The 20634-nt window shown below is 42.5% G+C and overlaps 1 protein-coding gene and 1 long non-coding RNA gene across 2 annotated transcripts; one reads left to right on the plus strand and one right to left on the minus strand.

Moving 5' to 3' along the window:
• Positions 1 to 2736: 2736 nt before the first annotated feature.
• On the minus strand, positions 2737 to 7866 carry XBP1 (X-box binding protein 1). Its single transcript, XM_082640384.1, is given in 6 exon segments — positions 2737 to 3883; positions 4190 to 4273; positions 4276 to 4335; positions 5161 to 5289; positions 6419 to 6515; positions 7594 to 7866. Coding segments are annotated over 6 exon segments (1173 nt in total). The 5' UTR covers positions 7836 to 7866; the 3' UTR covers positions 2737 to 3322.
• A 39-nt stretch (positions 7867 to 7905) lies between these two features.
• Positions 7906 to 19561, plus strand: LOC309814471. Its single transcript, XR_014295688.1, has 3 exons — positions 7906 to 8051; positions 8817 to 8934; positions 16103 to 19561. It is a non-coding gene; the product is annotated as an uncharacterized lncRNA (long non-coding RNA).
• Positions 19562 to 20634: the final 1073 nt, after the last annotated feature.

Below are 20634 nucleotides of genomic sequence, written 5' to 3' on the forward strand. Positions count from 1 at the left end.
GGAATTAACAGGTCTTTTCATTTTGTACAGCTTTTGCAGCATGGATCAAACATTGGCTTACTATGCTAATGTGTGAAGAGAAAAAATTATCTAAAGCAGGTGAGCTTTAATGAACAAATGTGTATTTTCTCTGAGTTTGATTAGGGTGTGTGTGGTTTTTTTTTATTTCATATGAAGAAAGTGCGGTTCTCACAGATATTAATCAAATAAAAATTGCTACTCATTCTTGAAAAGGTGCAAATGTAATATTTAAAAAATGAGTGGAAGCTAGAACCATGAGAAAAATGTTCACCAGTGGGTTCATTAATTGTTTTGGATCTGGATCTTGGTTTTGTTTTTTAATAGTGATAAGGACGGTGGAGTACTTGGAAAGTTGTGGAAGATGCTGTTAGTTTTACTTTAAAATGAGAATCTGGTGTTTTTTTATTTTGTTTTCAATAAAACTTCTTAAGTGTTTTGGACTATTTGAGATATTGTGTTCCTGCACTTAAGTAAATGAAATCAAGTTTGGGACCTTTAAAAACAGGGAGTAGGAAAATTCTTCTTGATGTTCAATTACATGGTCATTCCTTTCTTGAGTTGATGGGTCACTGGGTGGCAATATTGGGTGCATATTTACAACCGTTAGTTGATAAATGTGGATCCCTAATTTGTGGGCAGGCAGAGTTTGAGTTGCGGCTACAGAAAACTCAGGAAATTGTTTTCTTTACCAAAATTTGGAAATCACAGCTAAAAGTTATCTATTTTTATAGATCTGGAAACTAAGCCTAAGTAGATAGTGACAATCTAGTATAATTAGTATAATAATCCAGTTCACCAGGTCCAGGGTTCCTACTTGACCAGTGGTCTTTTTACAGCAATACCTAACATACCTAACATGTTTAGGTTTCATTGAAATAATCTACAATAAAGTATGGTTCAGGCAGTGTAACTTTAAACTCCTTGAGGGAATATAGTTTTGTATGTATCAGTTTGGTTCAAATATTCTACTAGTGGCATTTGAGAGATGAGCTACATGCAGTTATGTGATGTTGGACTGTAGCTCCAGCAAGACAAGAATGTTGTCTTTCAGCAACTGGTTAGTGGGTAAACAAGCCAGTCTTCCTGTCTCTAATTACCTTTAGAAGTCAGAGGGTAAAGGTTCAATCTTAGAAGATTAGAATTTGATAAATGAAATACCTCTGCCTACAGTTCCATCCCTACTGTGCCCGCTCCAGTAGCACACCTAGTAGAAAAGCAGAGAAGCACACACGGGTGTTACAAGGCCCAGGGAGGTGGTGTACAGGTACCTGTCACCTGCTTCTTTGAGTTATGGACAACCTTCTGCATTTAATAGAAATCTTGCTTTGGTTTTGCAGAGAAAGATGATTTTATTTCTAACCATTCCATTTAGTGTTTCAGTATGAAGACAGGATATCCTGAGTGTTTAGTAATTTTCACCCATCTGTGCAGGAAATGAAAACTCAATCTACACAGGTTGTGTCCTGTGTGTTATTCCTGTTGTACAGCTGTCTCTTTCACGTGATGTCATTGAATGTAAATTAGTTGAGCCCCAGTCTTCAGATGCTTGTTCTATGTTGAAAGCGAAAATGTATCTGTGATTACATCTGCCTACACAATCCCTAAATAGATTCTCAGCACTTAAGTTTTCAGTTCTAGAAAATCTGGTGATCAGGTTTTTAATTGTGGGGCAGCTGGAGGATTGTTCTTACACTTACAAAACAAACTCAGAGATTAAGCAAGTTTGCATTGCCAAGTACTAGGATTGGGCTCTGGTTTCAGCAACCAGGGACCTTAGGCTCTCTTACTAGTATGCTTGTGGACACGCCCCCAATCACACCAAAGGCATTCCCTTGTACTTGGCTGGAACCATAGCTTGCTTTGCCTTGCGGCTGGGGATTCTTCGAATCCCACCTCGTTTGGTCTGCTCACTCACTCTGACCACCCCAGAGGTAGTCAGTAAATACTGGCATAGAATGCTGGCATGGGTAAAATAATTTCTATAAATTAGGGGACTCCTTTAGTATCTTGTAAGTGGATTCCCAATGCACCTTGGATGATGAGGTTATCAAGTCTGTAGTTTGGGGGTTGTAACAGGTTCATTCTTTTGTGAAACATGTCCTAGAGTGTATATAATTCTGTAAGAGATTAAAACCCTTCCAAAGTGGATTAGGAGATAACAGTTAACTTTTGAGTGCTTGAGACGGTGCCTGGCATATACTAAGTGCTTATAATGCATCGTCTCTTTGAATCCTCTAGCAGCCTTTAGAAATACTATTATACCCCTTTACAGATGAGGAAATAAGTGGTAATTTATGCCCAGGATTACCCAGATGAACTGGTGGCAGAGTTGAACCCAGGGAGTTTGAGTCTAGAAAATGCTCTTAATCTCTATAATAATAGCAAAAGTACTGATACTTAATGGCATGTCCTTCTCTAACATGTTAATAGCAAAAGTTGTTAAGTGTTCTAGCTCTGCCATTTACTAGCTGTAATATTGGTCATTTAGGCTGAAGAAACTGTCTCAAATATAGTAACTGCTCAGAGTGTTTACTTCAGGCGGCCAGGAATTGAAGCAGGAGGTAATTAAGGGGGGAAAGCCTTCAGTCACTTTAAGAAGTGGCATGCTCACTGAAGTGGGATAAATCACTACCATGGCATACAGTGAAAACTGAGAGAGAATAACAACAATAAGACTTGAGGCTCAAGAAGGAATCAAAGAACAAAGACACTGCATTGTACTTTTTAACTGCACAGGTAGTTTTAAATAAACGGAGAAAGCACCTTCCAAAAGTTACACTAGCAGGGAAAGATTCCATCAAGCATTTACATAGTAAATTTCTATTTTACAAAAGATTCTTGATCTTTACTTGAACTGTACATGAGGAGGGAAAAGGAGCCCCCTCAGGTAGGTGTCCTCTCTGCTTGCAGAAGCAAACTAAAGGACCTAAGATCAGAGGCAAGCCTGGGATGCCAAGATGGGTAAAGAGAAATGATAAAGGGCCATTCGTTAATTCCATGTCTAAGACACTTTTCTAGTGATGCTTACATAAATACTTTAGGGCAAACCACTGCCCTTAGATAAAGGTACAACCTCAGAATCTCTAATTCTGGATTATAGTAATGTATCTGTGTACCCTGGACTGCTGAATGTCAAAAGACAGTACTTGGGGTGACCTATGAGGTTTGAACAAGTACTTTAGAGGAATTCTCTAGGACCATACACCCTCTACTTTGGCTTTTTGAATGAAGCACAGGCTTCTGTGCTATATCCTCCAGCAGTGTAATAGTCAAGAAAAGGGCATCAGTATTGGATCACTCCTTAGACACTAATCAGCTGGGGAAAGAGTTCACTGGCAAAAGTGTCCTCCCAAGAATGGTCTACACCAAGCAGAGAGGACATGTCACTCAAGGGAGAAGGGGAACCTTCATAGCTACAGTCGTCACTATAAGCATCCAGTAGGCAGGAAGATGGCTTCAGGCAGTGGCTGGTTGAAAGCAGATCTGAGATACCCAGCTCTGGAATGAAGTCATCATCTACAAGTTCTTCCTTCACTGAGACAGTGAATTCAGGGTGATCTTTCTCTGAGGGACTGGAAGGTGCTTCCTCAATTTTCACTACCACATTAGCTTGGCTCTCTGTCTCAGAGGGTATCTCTAAGACTAGGGGCTTTGTATATACGTGGTCAAAACGAATCAGTTCATTAATGGCTTCCAGCTTCGCTGATGACGTCCCCAGGGATGGAGAGGGGGGTGCGGGTAAGGAACTGGGTCCTTCTGGGTCGACTTCTGGGAGCTGCTCCAGGCTGGCAGACTCTGGAGAAGGACATCTGAAGAACATAACTGGGTCCAAGTTGAACAAAATGCCCAACAGGATATCAGACTGTGAAAGGAAAAATTAAATGGAGTTCAACTATTAGAATGCACTGAGAATCTACCTTAGTGCTAGGTTCCATAATGTAAATTAATCATTAAGCTATAGGATGACCTCCAGGACCCACCAGACCCATTTATCTATACTCCACTCCATGTCCTAAACCACCTGGAAATAGGAAGGTAGTTAATGTTCACCTCCAACTCAACCGAAACTATCTTCTCTGCCCTCATCTGTCTGGTTAGGGATGTCAGGCATCAAACAAATGGAATTAAATAGTTATACACCTCTTTAGTAAACCTGAATAAGCCCTACCTCAGAGTCTGAAGAGTCAACACCGTCAGAATCCATGGGGAGATGTTCTGGAGGGGTGACAACTGGGCCTGCACCTGCTGCAGAGGTGCACGTAGTCTGAGTGCTGCGGACTCAGCAGACCCGGCCACCGGCCTCGCTCCATTCCCCTGGGAGGAAAGACCAAAGTGAATGAACAGCTCCAACAGCTAAGAGTCCCCAGGGAAATACTCGCCAGGAAGCTGTGATTCCTGACTTTCAAGAAAGCTAGAAAACTATTCTTTAGAGCTGAAATCTTTCCCTTAAACCTTTGTTATTTCCATTTTCTTGAGCCGTCCTCAAGAAGAGATAAGAAAAGGAGGGTAAGACTAACTTCACTGTGATTTTCTGTATAATGAAACATTTTTCTTCCCCAAGCAAAGATTCAGGCAGGACCGACATTCTTAAATAGTATCTTACTTATATTCTCAATAAGAATAACGTTCCTAGTAATAAAGTTCTATAGTGAATTTAGGCCCAGAATCTTTTTGAATAGTAATCTTTTAAAAAGTTTGTCCTGAACATTATCTTCTGAGTAGAACTGCCCTGCTGTCAACCTTAGCCCACTTAAATATTATCACTGAATTTGCCATGATTCGTAAATTAAAACCCATACATCACTCTTCTATCAGAAAGGTGTCACTATCACAATGAATCCCTTCTCTTCTCAATCATATTCATCAAAGAACCACTATAATTTTAGTAGCATTCAAAGTCAGGTTTGACTGGCTCTCTTATCCTGGTTCTCCTTAATGTTGGCATGGTAGATATATATCTTGTCGACTACTGGCATTTGTTAGTACTTGCTCTTGGAGAGTCATGTAACTTATTTTAATTATTAGGACCTAGTACTATTCACTACACTCTTGAAAAATGAATAAGTATCATTAAAGAAAGAGGTCATGTCACTTAAAACCAGTTCTCACATACGGCACCAAATAAAGGACATGACTTACTTTGGTCTCTGCCTCCTCTTCAGTCACTAGGGCATCCATCCCCAAGCGCTGTCTCAATTCCTGGTTCTCAACTACAAGGCCATGAGTTTTCTCTCGTAAAAGCTGATTTTCTAGCAAAAGTTTTTGGTTCTGGAAGAAAGTTCAGAAGAGGCTATTAAGACATCTAATTCTTTCACTTAAGAATCCACCTGACAGCGTTTCACTACAATAGGTTTCCTTTCCTTCTCCTGGGTCTTTTGGAAAACTCTATGCTTATGAATGTGTTCACAGTGGGTATTAGAAGGCAAGGTTATAATTACAAAAAAAAAGCTATTTAGGAAGTGCCATCTCACGGGGTCACATATAACACAATGCCCCCAACTACTAATAGAGACTTCAACAAAGAGTGACTTGTGGCTTTAATTTAGATATGATGTTTAAAAAAATCCTATCTTTTTTTTTTTTTTTAGCTGTGTTGGGTCTTTGTGGCAGCGTGCGGGCTTTCTCTAGGTGCGGCGAGCAAAGGCTACTCTTCGTTGTGGTGCACGGGCTTCTCATTGCGGTGGCTTCTCTTGTTGCAGGGCATGGGCTCTAGGCGCGCGGGCTTCAGTAGTTGTGGCTCGCAAGCTCTAGAGCGCAGGCTTAGTAGTTGTGGCACACGGGCTTAGTTGCTCCGCGGCATGTGGGCTCTTCCCGGACAAGGGCTTGAACCCATGTCCTCTGCATTGATAGGCGGATTCTTAACCACTGCGCCACCAGGGAAGCCCAAAAAATCCTATCTTGAACTGGCGGGTAATAATAAAAGTGGTAGTGGTGGACTGTAAAATCAACATGTTAAAAAAAAAAGAACACGAATAATCCTTATGTATTCAAGATGTGTAACTGGCAACAATTTAAGTTTAGGTAACAAGTAGACCCTAAAAGGGGAAGGGAACCGTTAGCGGACTTTTGGATAAGCCAGAAAAGGTCTCAAGTTTAAGCAATGATTTCCTATCTGCTTTTACTAATTTTTTAGTACTAACTGATAAAACATTGTTGTAATGTTGTAACTCACCAGCTTTGAGATAGAGCTAGCACCAAATGCCAAGAGGGTCAATCACTTCTGCTCTCATCAAGCTTCACCATTTAACCAACTACCTATCTACCCTAACTTAGATTAACTAAAAGTTTAACTTTTAATTATATGTCCAATTGTATTCTAAAGGAGATGAAGCAACCATTAACCAAGGAAAGATATACAATGGATCAAAGATACGAGTTTGGCCTTAAGTATTTTTACCTCTTCTTCCAAATCTACCACTTGTTGCTCCAGCTCACTCATTCGAGCTTTCTTTCGGTCTCTGGCAGTCTGAGCTGCTACTCTGTTTTTCAGTTTCCTGAGAACAGAAAGAGATATACCACACTGAGTCATCTCAAACCTTATTTATATCTTTATTTGAAAACTTGGCCACCTGGTGCTTTCATTTTAATTTACAGTATAAGGTAGACTAATGGTAAAATACACTTCAGGCTCCTCCCCTCAAGAAAACCAAACCAAAAAAAAAAAAAAGTCAGCCTTCTGTGGATCTAGCTTGAAGACCTACTTTATTCTCCCCCATACTGAGTCATCCACCTCCATCTCATCCCTGGTCACAGCACAGAGGCTGGACACAAATATTATTCACCTTGCATCATAAGCTATTTCCTCCTCCCCTTTTTACTCCCCCGTTGCTTCCTGACTCCAATCCCCTCAAACAGGATCCAACCTGGACTGATTAAATCTAGTAAAGGCTGCAATCGCGCTAGGACATAAACCCTCCCTCCCTAAACCCAACTCAAAAGAGGGAGAGGCTGATGCGACTTTCGCCCTGGTGCTCAAAGCCTAGGCCCGTGTCTACTCCAGGAGGCACTTCATAAATCACAAAAAGCACAATGATCATAAGAGAACTAATATTTACGGAGGACTAAGTACTAGGCATTTCTCAATCTCCCCAGCAGCCTGATGAAGTAGATACCATTTTAAGGATGCAGAGGCTGAGTTTGAGTAGTGAGCCTTACAGCGCTCCCAGCCCCCTTCAACTGCTGACATTTCAGTTCCGTGCGCCTCCAAAAAAAGTAGGTTAACCAACTGGCTTCATGTCACAGCCCAAGTTCAGAAAAGCTGACTACGGGTTTGTGGTCACAGCTAGAGGGCCTGGAACCCACGTACCCTTATACCCAGCTCTGGTTATCTCTAATGAGATAGAAAAGAAGTAAATAAAAAAGGCCTGCGCGCTGGACTCCACCCAGCGCGGTGGATCTGCTAGTCCAGACTTCCTGCCCCGCCCCGCGCCACGCTGGCACCGGACTGGCCCGGCCACCAACGCCTGAGCGCTGCGGACGGGCAGCGCGGCCCCAGGTCCCTGTCTCGCCTTCGGATTCGGTCCCAGACCCCAGGCCCTCGCCCTCAGGCTCCGCGCCTCGACCCTCGCCCACCTCCGCAGCGCCTTCTCCTCGGGGCTCAGGTGCGTGAGGCGCTGTCGTTTGCGCGCCTGGGGCGGCCCCCCGCTCGCCGCCTCCGGGCTGGCCCCTCGCTGGCCCGGCACCATGATCGGCAGAGCCCGGCCGACCGGGGCTCCGGCGGCGGCGGCGGCGGCGGCGGTGCCGGGCTGGCCGGACAGAAGCAGAACTTTGGGTGCCCCGGCGGCCGGGCTCTGCGCGGCTGCCACCACCACCATAGCCGGAGCGTATCTACGCGAGTGCGCGCCCCCGCCGCCGAGCGGGCCGGTCCCGCCGCGCCCAGCCTTTCAACGATCGTGGCCCTCCGCGATTGGCTAGCGCCGAGTGACGCAGGCCTATCTTGGCACCCATTGGTCCTGCCGACCCGGAGGGGGTGGGGCCAGGGCGTCCAGCGTGGCGGCCGCGGTGCCGGGCGTTTTTCGCCGGGGTGACCGGTAGGCGTAACTCGGCGCTGGGAGGGTGTGGGGCACCGGAGGGCCGGGTCTAGGGAAGTCCTGTGCTCGTGAGGAAGGGTCCGGAGCCAGGCGGAGTTTCCTCAATAAATGGAATTTACCCCCTAGGCTGACGCAGAGTTTACTTCCAAACCGAGAGATTTCCAGACCAATTTTTACTGAGACGAACAGATTTTTACCCGCCCCTGACAGAATTGTATCTTGTGCGCCACTTAGGGCCCGGAGCTGAGCAGAAAATCGAAAGACCAGCGCGAATCGGGGCTTGGGTTAGAAAAAAGCCTGCAAAGAAATTCCGCGAAATAAGTCTTTAGGGAATGAGATCGCGCGTTTTAAAACTAGGTTTAACTCATAGTGAAGGCTTAATAAACCTTACGTGGTGTTCTCTCAGAGTGGCGGGAATACGTGTAATTTCATTTTTCTTTGCATCTCTAAACTTTCTGCTATATGAGCGTACATTATTATTATTATGAAAAAAATGCCACGTACAAGACATGAGGGGAGGTTCAGGGCTCTTGCCTGCCTGTTGCGGCGCAAAGGGGCGGGGTGGGGGGGGACTTGTGAAAGAGGGGCCTCCGAACGGTAGCTAGGGACCATTTTAGACACGGGAATATTAAAATGGAGAAACCCGAGGAAACACCCCACACGGGCATTTTCACTTTTTTGAAGCAAATTACAAAATGTTAAGTTCCCTAGAATTACAAAGCAATACGTTCTTTAATAAGTAGTTACTGCTTCCTCTATGCTCAGCACTGTTCTAGGTCCTAAGGATGCAGAGATGAGTAAATCTCGTAGCTGGTGGTTGGAAGATATACAAAAAGTGAAAAGATAGAACCCTGCCAGTAATTCTTCGGTGTTACTAAGTCAGGTAAGCTCTTCAATTATATTTTGGTGGGAAGAAAACAGTTTGGGAAGAAGGAATGAATGAAAGCAATTCAGGTTTTCGATATATAGGCCCTTTCAAGGGCATAGTTTCCGTCATTCCCAGGACTGGACTGTGAGCCTCCTAATATTTTCTTCTCCAAATTGGCAAGAGTTAAATCAATGACTTTATTTAAACTGAACTGGCCTAGCTCAGGCCATCCTGAACACAGGCTGCTTCTGTGGACTGGGAAAGAGATGGGGGCTAATCAGAGACCAGGACAAAACAGCCTACCTCCTTTTTAACTCCCATCAGCCTTGAGCTAGCTGAGTCCTAAAGTGCCTGCAGGGGTGGGAGACTGACTCCTGGCCCTGGGACCTTTGGGGAGAATTCTTCAGAATACCTTGTAGTTGAGACCTATTCGTTCCTGTTAAAGGACCTTGGAAAGCTGTAAGAGGTTCTGAGAAAAGTCATGTAATTGTCATGCAGTCTTTAAGTTAATATTTGAGAATGCCAAAAGAACGTCTGGCACTGTGTAAGAAATCTCAGGGAAACTAGAAGAAATTTAAATCATTTAGACATAAAAAGAAAATGCATGAGGCCTCTATTAGTCCATCATGGTGTAAATGAGTAACCATAAGGAGAAGGTACAAGATGCTGGGGCAGAGGAGAAAAAGCCAGTGGATTGCATTTTAGTCTTGGTTAATTGGGTAGAAATGGAATGTTGAAATTGACTCCCCCAGCTTTGTTTTCAAGGCTTTCATCTTTTTGATAAACATGTTAAATCATACTCAAAAACAGTAATTGGACCCAGTGCAGATTGCTGTCCGTGGAATCGTGAACACTCGTGTCCAAACCTTTGAACAGTTTTATATCCTCTCTGTAACACTTCTCTAATAATTCTTGCATCAGATGCCAGTAATATTTTAAAACAGTTACTAGGCACTTGTGATAAGAGCTATAAAATGTATAAAATACAAAGTTCTTAGTCTTTGTGAAATGCAAGAAACAGTAGAACATTAAGTCTAAATAAGTAAAAGAACTACACCAAACCCAGTAGCAATCTGAAACTAAAATTCAAGAACTGCTCTCTAATATGGTAGCCACTGACCACAGGTGGCTATTGATTCTTTTTCCCACCTGTCTTTTTCACAGTCTCCATTCTAGCACTCTTCACTCACATCACTCACGCTTAATCTTCCCAAGGTGCACTGCCCTGAGGTAGACAAATCTCTGGGGCTTCGAACAAATAGACCAGTCAAGCTATTGGTGATGAGATTGAAAAAGGAAATGACCCTCATCACTGAGTATCAATCCCTTTCCAACTCCATTGGTTCTAATTCCTTGTTTTCAACAAAATTGATGGAAGACAAGATTGAGTTGTCAGCTGGGACTGGAATACAATAATTTTTAATAATAGGTCATTATGTGACTTGGCTTCTAACTTAAAAGATGTTCAAACAATTGAAGGACATCGTTATAACAAAATGCCTTCCTTCCCCATCCATTTAGTTACACGAACAATGTTTTGGGGCACTTTTTTTAATTAAAAAAAAAGAATAAAATTAATGCTGAATCCTGCCTCACTATAGCAATAAGTATTATTAACCAACTGATACATGGTGCAAAGATACATTTCCAATATTATTTTACTCTCTATGTTTAATAATCATTTATCAAAATTTGGAATATTTGTTGTTTTGATAAACTTTGTAAAATTTGTACTGATTTTAATTGTTATGATAGCTCCATGTAGAGTAATTTTTTATGGTTTGAAGAAAGCTTTAAAATATTTAAATGTGTATATTTTTATGCAAGGTAGCCTATTAAGTAATCAATAGTAGACTTTTAAACAAAACCATATTACATTGAGATAAAAGTCTGTAAGGAAAGTAGAATGGAAATATAACTTAAAAAAGAAAAGAAATAAGGTAAATTTTCTGGTTCTTAATAAAGAGCTTGTTGATTTTTTTTTAACTTTTGATTTTGATATAATTTCAAACTTACAGAAGAGATGCAAGAATTGTACAAAGAGTTTCGGCAGACTCTTCACCCAGACTTTTTTTTCTTTTTTGGCTGCGTTGGGTCTTCGTTGCTGCACGTGGGCTTGCTCTAGTTGTGGTGAGCAGGGGCTACTCATCATTGCAGTGCGTGGGCTTCTCATTGAGGTGGCTTCTCTCGTTGCAGAGCATGGGCTCTAGGCACGCAGGCTTCAGTAGTTGTGGCATGTGGGCTCAGTAGTTGTGGCTCACGGGCTTAGTTGCTCCACAGCATGTGGCATCTTCCCGGACCAGGGCTTGAACCCGTGTCCCCTGCATTGGCAGGCAGAGTCTTAACCACTGTGCCACCAGGGAAGCCTGCCTCATGTCTTTTCTGATGTTGACATTTTTGAAATGTATGGGTCAATTATTTTGTAGAATGACCCTCAGTGTGGGTTTGTCTGATGTGACCTCATGATTTATGTGTTTTGGGCAGGAATACCACACAGTGATGCTGTTTTCTTCTCGGTGCATCATATCAGGAGGCAGGAGATGTCAATTTGTCCCATAACCAGTGATATTAACTTTTATCAATTGGTTAAGATGCTGTCTCCTAAAGTTAATTAGTAGCTTTTGTACTTATTAATAATATCTATTTTATAGAAGGATATTTTAAGATAGCTACCTATCCCGTTCCTCATTAGATCTTCACTCACAGTTCTAGGATCCATTGACGATTCTTGCCTAAATTAATTCTTACCATAGTGATTTCCAAATAGTGATTTCCTAATTCTATCATTCCTTCTGCATTTATTCCTTGGAATTCTACTGTGAGGTAGAACTTTCCCTTCTTATTTATTTAGTTATTCATATCGATATCAACTCACAGAGTACTATTTTACTCAGTGGGTTTAAAAAAACTATTACTACATTATTTTGATTCTCAAATTGTCTCAGACTTGACCAGTGGGAGACCATTGGTCTCCATTTTTAACGACCTCCATTTTTAATTTTGGTAAAATATACATAACATAAAATTTACCAGTAACCATTTTTAGGCATACAACTCAGTGGCATTAGGTACATTCACATTGTTGTACAACCAGCACCACTGTCCATCTCCAGAACCTTCTCATCATCCCAAGCAGAAACTCTGTACCCATTAAACAGTAACTCTCCACTCCCCCATCCTCCCAGCCTCTAGTTACCTCTGTTCTACTTTCTGTCTCTATGAATTTGCCTATTCTAGGTACCTAGTGTAAGTGGAGTCATACAGTACTTGTCCCTCTGTGTATGATTTATTTCACGTAATATAACAGCTTCAAGGTTATCCACGTTGTAGCATGTATGAGAGCCTCTTCCTGACGAGTGTCCTTTCTGGCATGTCCCAATCATTCTTTGACCACTTACTTATTTTCTGGTAGAGCAAGATATTCCAGACTCATCTACTCTTTCCCAGGCCCAGCCCTTGAGTGGGCCATTTCTCCGAGGAGCTCTGGCTCCTTTTCATGGAGAATGATATTTAGTGACAAAGATGTGTGCGCTACGTGTGCTCATTGCTACTGGGGTGTCATTGCTTCTAGGTTGTCTCAGTGGATAGAACTAGGAAATAATATTTGTATATATATGTGTATACATACCCACATAAAAAGATATAGAAATATATAGATGTTTGTATGTCTATACCTATTTTTATATCGATCTATCTTATGTATTAAAAACTCATGAAGGCTTCCCTGGTGGCGCAGTGGTTGAGAGTCTGCCTGCCAACGTAGGGGACACGGGTTCGTGCCCCCGTCCGGGAAGATCCCACATGCCAAGATCCCACATGCCGCGGAGTGGCTGGGCCCGTGAGCCATGGCCGCTGAGCCTGCGCATCCGGAGCCTGTGCTCCGCAACGGGCGAGGCCACAACAGTGAGAGGCCCGCGTACCGCAAAAAAAACTCATGAGTGCACACCAATAACTCCAACTCCAGTTCAACACCAAAGGGTTTGTTCTAGGCTTCCCTCTTTTCATGATTTTAACTCTGTTCTCTGACAATAAGGAAACAGATGCCCATTAAATTCTCATGTATACAAATGTATGTAATTAATCTGTTGGCAATGGCTGGTTGAATCCTTGGCCCCAGAATATGCAAACCCCCTCACCCCAGCCAGCTATTCTTGGCCAAATCCTTGACTCATATTTCCAAATGTGTGATGACAGATGGCAAATAACTGTGGTATTTCGATTCCATTGAACACAGCTAAAAGAGTGATACAAAAGTTTTACTTTAAAATAATACTCCCAGTTGCATTAGAAATGATATCCATTGCAACTAATATTTAAGCTTATCATGAGAAATTTTAGATGTTTAAAATGTGGGGTGTATTTAAAATGTGGTATCTAGTTTTACTAAATTATTTTAGGGACCATGTGAACAAAAAAGTTTTAAGACCATTGTAGCAGAAGAATAGAACCAAACCATTCGGAGAGAGAAACAGAGGACAAGAGTGAGCCAGTGAGCCAGTGAGAGGCAGAGAACAACAATCATTCCAAACATATAAGAGGAAAACACAAGAAACATGGTAAGGAGAAGACATGAAATAACATGGTAGGAATACGTCCAAATATATAAATAATCAAAAATAAATATGAATGGATTATATTCCCTTCATAAAAGAAGGTGGCTCTGGTTTAAGTGAAAAACCCAAATTCCAGCTATATGCTGTTTATAGGAAATACACATAAAACAAAACAGCATAAGAATGGAAAATGGCTCACCAGGCAGATGTATACAGAAAACAAGCATATGGAGCAAAATTTGTATCAGACAAAATAGAATTTAAGACAAAAGCATTTAAAAAACACAAAGAAGGGTGTTTCATGTTGATTAAAGACACAAGTTATGAGTCATGCATTTTATAAACAGTAGCATAATTTTGAAATGTATAAAACAAAAACTGAAAATAAATGGTGAAACTGACAGATCCACAATCATAGTGGGAGACGAATACACCTCACTCAGACTCAACCAATAGAGCAGACAGGAAAGATGTGAACAGCACAATTAACAAATGTGATCTCACAGAGAACTTTCCTCTCCACCAGGAACATTCACAACATTTGATGTCATTTTACTCTTGCAGAGTGAGATTGATCTTTGTGTTTCAGGGTTTAGAAATGGAATTGTTTCCAAGTTTTAGCTTTTATGAATAAAGCTGCTGTGAGCACTTGTGTACAAATCTTTGTGTGAAAAAAATCTTTGTATTTTCATTTCTCTTGAGTAAATATTCAATACCCAGTGGGGAAACTGCAGGATCATGAGGTAGGTGTATGTTCAACGTTTTTAGAAACTGCCAGCTTCCCAAAGTGGTTTTATCATTTGACATTTCCACCAGCAACGCAAGGCATTCTTAGACTACTATAACAGATTGTTATTTAACTCTTTCATTATTACCCAACTTTTCATTTATGTTGCTATGTTTTTTTCCAACTGGATTTCAAAAAGCTCATTAGAAACAGAAGCATGGGTTATACTTCTTTGTGTTTAGTATAGTGCTGAGTACACATTAGACATTCAATAAATATATTTTTAAATGATTATTAAACTTAGGTTGTCTGCAATATGCTTTAAAAGACAGAACATCTTTTAAATTACTCTGGCAGACTGCTACATAATACCATTTTCTTGAAAGCAGAATTCAACACAAGGTTGGTCTATCTTGGACTTATTACTAAAGCCTGGAATGTGCTCATTTTAAGGCACTAAGGCAATATTTCTAGTTACTTACATGGTGTCTATTCTACTTTCTTATTAAAAAAATAATAATAATTTTTGTTCAGGGTGCCTAGCTGAAAACACTCAGCTTCTGGATTCCCTTGAAATTATGAGTAGCTGTGGAATAAAGTTCAGGCCAATGTATAAGTGGAAGTTCTAGGCAGAGAGAATTCCAGGAAAGCTTGTTAAATGGAGAAGACTCTACTGGGATGCCTTTCACCTTTTTCCTGTTGCCCCGTTCCCCCAGGCAGTGCTTCTTCTTGCCTAGAATGCTGATGAAAGTTCGAAAGGTTGAGACAGTTCAGCAGCCATCCTGCAAGCATGAGGAAGGAAGCCACAAGCTAAGGATGTCAGAGGGGAAGGACAGAAGGAGTCTGGGTTCCTGATGGCATCATGGAGTGACCATCTAGCCCTGACCTAGCTCTAGACTGCCCGCTTCCAGATCCCAAGTTATGTGACAAATAGAAATATCATGGTGGCTGGGTTTTTATTACACGCCATACAACAAAATCCTCACTTTTACAGGCACTTACCATACTGCCCTAAGTTAGATTTTCCAAATACCATCTTTGTTTTTCTCATGAACAGGCTACTAGCATGGCTGAGGAACTAGTATGCTTAAGTATGGCATCAGGAAGTAGGTGGATCCCAAGGACATAATTTTTATCAGTGGCACTTTCTTCTGACACCAGGAAAAGAGATGAGTCACTTAGCATTAGCATCACTATTTTGTGGCCAGAAAAATTGAGGTTCAAAGGGACAAAATAATCATCTTAAGGCTGTAGATTAGGCTGTAGATTACCTTTCCAGCTTATCTATCTATCTGTCCCATACTTCAGTCCTACGGTTTTCCTGGAATGCCCTTTTCCTCTCTCTGTTTACACCATAGTTTCTCAACCTCAGCATTACTGACATTTCGGGCTGGACAATTCTTTGTTCTGGGGCGAGGGCTGTCCTGTGCATTGTAAATTTTACTAGCACCTCAGGTCCTACTCACAAGATGCCAGGAGCACCCGCCACTCTTCCCAGTTATGACAACCAAAACTGTCTCTGGACATTGCCAAATATCCCTGAGAGCCAAGACCTCCCCCAGCTGAGATCCACTGCTCTAAACTGTGTCAAACATCACCCTACTGTGCCCCTGCACAGACTTCCAGCAACACACCTGTGATACTTGGCAGTACAATCCACCTGTCTTGATCTCCACATTAGACTGTGAGCTCCCTGAAGGCAGCGACTGCATCTGGCTCATCTTTGTAATCCCCCTGCTCATCTACGTAATCCCCCTGCTCATCTACTAAATAGATTTTGAAATGGTCCAGGAGAAGAATGGGAATAGATTTCAGGAATCCTGGCTCCTTGATGCCATGATTTTGACACTCACTCTTAAAGATTCCTGTGTCCCACGCCTTTGCTTGATGCCATATTTTACAGGCTCCCACGCTGTAGTCAAGATTCTAGCAGGAAAGCGCTACGTTGCTCATTGTTCTAAACACAAGCTAAATGGAAATGGAAAGCAAAAATTGTAAGACAGGGGCTTTCCTGGTGGCGCAGTGGTTGAGAATCTGCCTGCCAATGCAGGGGACACAGGTTCGAGCCCTGGTCTGGGAAGATCCCACATGCCGCGGAGCAACTGGGCCCATGAGCCACAGCTACTGAGCCTGCGCGTCTGGCGCCTGCGCTCCGTAACAAGAGAGGCCGCGACAGTGAGAGGCCCGCACACCGCGATGAAGAGTGGCCCCCACTCGCCACAACTAGAGAAAGCCCTCACACAGAAATGAAGACCCAACACAGCCAAAAATAAATAAATAAGTTTATTAAAAAAAATTGTAAGACAACTTTTCATATTCTCACAAGGAGAAATGAAAAACCCTTGAACGATAGGGGAAAGAGCAAAGGTCTATATATTACTATTTTTGTTTCCTTAATGGAATCAAAGTTGCATCTTAATCTTGCAAAAAGTGCTATGTACACCCCTCACCCAGTTCCGATTTCCCCTGATGTTGTCCTTTTACACAACCATGGTACATTTGTCACAACTAAGAAACCGGGATGCACAGGGATTCAGTACCCTCGAGAGATGGATGAAGTCTTTTGGTTTGCTAGGACTAGTGATTCTAGTGCTTTTAATTTCATGACTGTGTTTTTAAAGGCGGACATTTCTGAACCGTTTAAGTAACGTTGAGACGCCAAATGCGTGGGCAGGAAATCCTCCTGGTGGTGTTGGCGGATGTTTCCTTCAATCCTGCGGCTGCCCACCCCTTTCTAGAGAAGAGTTGCAACACTTCTTGAAGTTCATTTGTGTGTATTAGGGTTCTAAGAAATTCAGTACTCCTTTGGCTTCCACAAAACCCTGTAGTTCATTTGCTCGGTAAATTAAACAGAGCCTAAAAGGGCACAACAACAAAAGAAAAAGGTTCGTTTGAAAAGTGAAAAGATACTGCAGGCTCTCTTTTGCACTTGGCATTGACCCACAGCAGTAAATGGCTCAACATTTGGTTTTGTCTCCTTAAAGAAAGCACAAACTCTGCATTGTCGGTACCTTTATTGACACCAAGGTTCAAAGGTGGCAAGAGAAGCAAGTTTTATCTTACTTGAAAGAAGTTTAAGCGCTGTAGGCCCCATTAGTACTAAGAGAATAAACATCAGTTTACCAGTTTTGAACTTTTTTAATAAACTTTTTTTTTTTTGGTGTAATTTTAGATTGACAGAAAAGTTGCAAGGCCAGTACAGAGAATTCCCATATGCTACCAACCCCCAACCTGGTTCTAGTTTCCCCTAATGTTATCAGCCTACACTACCATTGGTACATTTGTCAAAACTCAGAAACCACACTGACACAGTGCTATTAACTAAACTCTAGACTGTATTTGGATTTCAACAGTTTCCCTCTTAAAGTCTGTTTTCTGTTCCAGGATCCTGCCTTGGTTTTGATTACTTAGCTTCTGTATGGAACATCTATTTTTGCAAAATGTTTCATGACTAATTTCAGTAAATGATATTTGTTTGAAGTGCTGGATTTACTCAAGTGCAGCCTTCCCAGACACATACGTACCCTGAGGCTCTGACTCCAAAATAACAGCAACTGAATCCCTCCCCCACTGGTGAGGTGGCCTTGCCTTTAGGTGATGCTGTGAGGTTTTTCATGACCTGGCTTGTAGGAGACTAGATTTCCTGAGAATGGCCCAGGGACTCTCAACATTAAAAAAAAAAAAAAAAAAAAAAATCCTCTCTTATATTTATAGCTGACTTTGTACATCTGATATTCCTGTGGGGAAAGACAGCAAGCTGTACATATTCTGTTGTCTCATAAACTTTTTTTTTCATGAACACATCCAGGATTTATGTGATTCCAAGAGTCAGCTGGGTAAAATATAGATGAAACTCTGGTTTGTTGAATAAAGGAGATACGAGAAGAGAAAAGCTTTGGGAGCGGAGGAGTAGAATTATGATTGCCTCCGAGAATATTGGGACAGAGACCATCCATCTTCCACTTCCAGACACTGTAAGAACAGTCCTTACAACCTAGGTGCTGGGAGCCTGGGCTTGTGACACAGGTGGATGGACATCAGGCAGGTTTTCGGCTCTAACATGCACTAGTTAGGGAACCTTGGACAAGTTACTTAACCCCTCTGAGCCCCAGTTTCCCTGTCAGAAAAATGAGAATCAAGAGTTGACCAAGATAATGTATTAAACACCGTTCATGACACAGAGAAAGCACACCATGCATGTTAAGAATTATTGTTACCGAGGGCCATCCACCTTAATGCCAAGTACCATTCCCACAATCTTCCTAGTTTCCCATTAATCTCATCCATTCTTCTGTCTTTTGATATTTGGCAGCCAGGAAGTTTGACAGGCCCCAGAAGGTTAAGTAGGACAATGGTGGGTCCAAATCTTTAAAATATGTCTGAGTATAAAATTTGATCACTGGTCACAAGCAGGGACAGGGTCCATGAAGCAGGAGATGTGTCATAGCAATGGACACCATGTGAGTTTTCGCCAGCTGCTCCCTCCCCCAACCAGAGAACAAAATGCCCACTTGATCCCTGGGTGGACTGGACCTGGCCATGGGCTGCTGATGACCGGCTCTGTCAGTGTGACCTAGGACACCATTCCCAGCAGAGGGCAGCAAACATTTCCTGGGTACACAGACCCCTGACCTGCGGTGAGATTCCAGGGCAGGGTCTGGATGACGCCATCCCTGGGGGTGGGGGGCTTGTGCGAGCTGCTCTTCACAGAACAGTGAGCCAGCCTGCAGGATCTGGGAAAGAAGAGGTTGGATCTCCAATTTTAAAAAAGGAAATGTTGTTTCCTACTAAACACAATCATTTTGTTTGGAAATGAGTTGTAATTTCCAGCCTAGAGTTCCGGAATTACAGAGTTTATTATAGTCCTTAGCACCCACAACGTGCTCCCAAAAGCCCTTGTCATGGTCTGTGCCAGAGGTGGGGGACCGACCACCAAACTTGAACAGGATGGTGGAGGTTAGTGCTTGACTCTGCTGGGTGACCTGGAATAAACCATGAACCTCTTCAAGAGTTTTTTTTTTTTTTTTTTTTTTGAGTGGTTCTGAAGAGCCCAGGGTCAGGACAGGAAGAAAGACGCAGACTTAAAGAATGGACTTGAGGACACGGGGAGGGGGAAGTGTAAGCTGGGACGAAGTGAGCGAGTGGCATGGACATATATACATTACCAAATGTAAAATCGCTAGCTAGTGGGAAGCAGCCGCATAGCACAGGGAGATCAGCTCCGTGCTTTGTGACCCCCTAGAGGGGTGGGACAGGGAGGGTGGGAGGGAGATGCAAGAGGGAGGAGATATGGGGATATATGTATATGTATAGCTGATTCACTTTGTTATACAGAAGAAACTAACACACCATTGTAAAGCCATTATACTCCAATAAAGATGTTAAAAAAAAAAGAGTGTTGTTTTTTTTTTTTCATTGTTGTTTGTTTTACTAGAAAAGACAGGAGTGTGCATGAAAGCAACCTAGCAGAGTGCCTTCAACACAGGAAGGAGCTTCTTGCATTTAGTTCCAGGCTCCAGAGCAAAGGCAGCCCATCCCAGCCTGAGCCTCTTCACTTCACTTGGGAGGCCCTGCCTTGGTGTCTGAAGGAGGATGACAGCAGCAGAGACAACCCCCTGTTTGAACTCCCCCTGCCCACAAATGGCCTCTTTGGCACCCGGGAACAAAGTGCAGGTGACCAGAGTGCTCACCCACCAGCCTCAGACCCCCATCCAGGGCAGCACTGTCCAGGGACAGGTGCATCCACGGAAGGAACAAACACAGATTCTCCGACATCCCAAAGATACATACTGGGGGACAGGAGTCCTCTAGAGTCACTTTCCAGGTGACCAGGTAACCTGGGAAGGTTATAAGGTTATAACTCGAAGGGCCTGGGAGTCTGACTTTTTCTTACCTTCTGGAACAGAGAAAGGGGGTGAGAAGATAGCGGCCCTGGGTACAGCTTTGAATGGGAATAAACATTTCTCAATTGAAGTGTTTCATCAGTGTCTTAAAAAATCAAATTTGTTCAGGCTTGCAGGAAATGGATTGTCTAAGTGTCACTTAAAAAATTTGGCAGGGGGGGAATTGAAAACAGTTTTCTAAAGGGACTCCCCTAATCTTGATCAGCAAATGTCCCCCACCCCTCCAGGAACCAGGACAAGAGCAAGGAGAGCAGTTTGTACTGACTTGAGGTTCTCCTGAAAATTTCCACCCTTTGCCTGTGCTCAAACATTTGCATTCAAGGATTTTTAAAAATTTATGTGTCCACGTGCAATAAACTGATATTTCCAGCATCATGATCAGAACCACAGCCAGAAAACCTTGATTTGGGGTCATTCATTCATCCCGAAAGCTGTGCCACCTTTATCTTCTCTCAGGGAGCAGAATCTAGAAGAGGAGAAAGATAATAAGTAATTCTAATGTGGTATAACTGTAACCAGCCCTTAGGAGTGG

Source organism: Mesoplodon mirus (assembly GCF_964341445.2).
Source record: "Mesoplodon mirus genome assembly, chromosome: 13".
Classification (NCBI taxonomy): Eukaryota; Metazoa; Chordata; class Mammalia; order Artiodactyla; family Ziphiidae; genus Mesoplodon; species Mesoplodon mirus.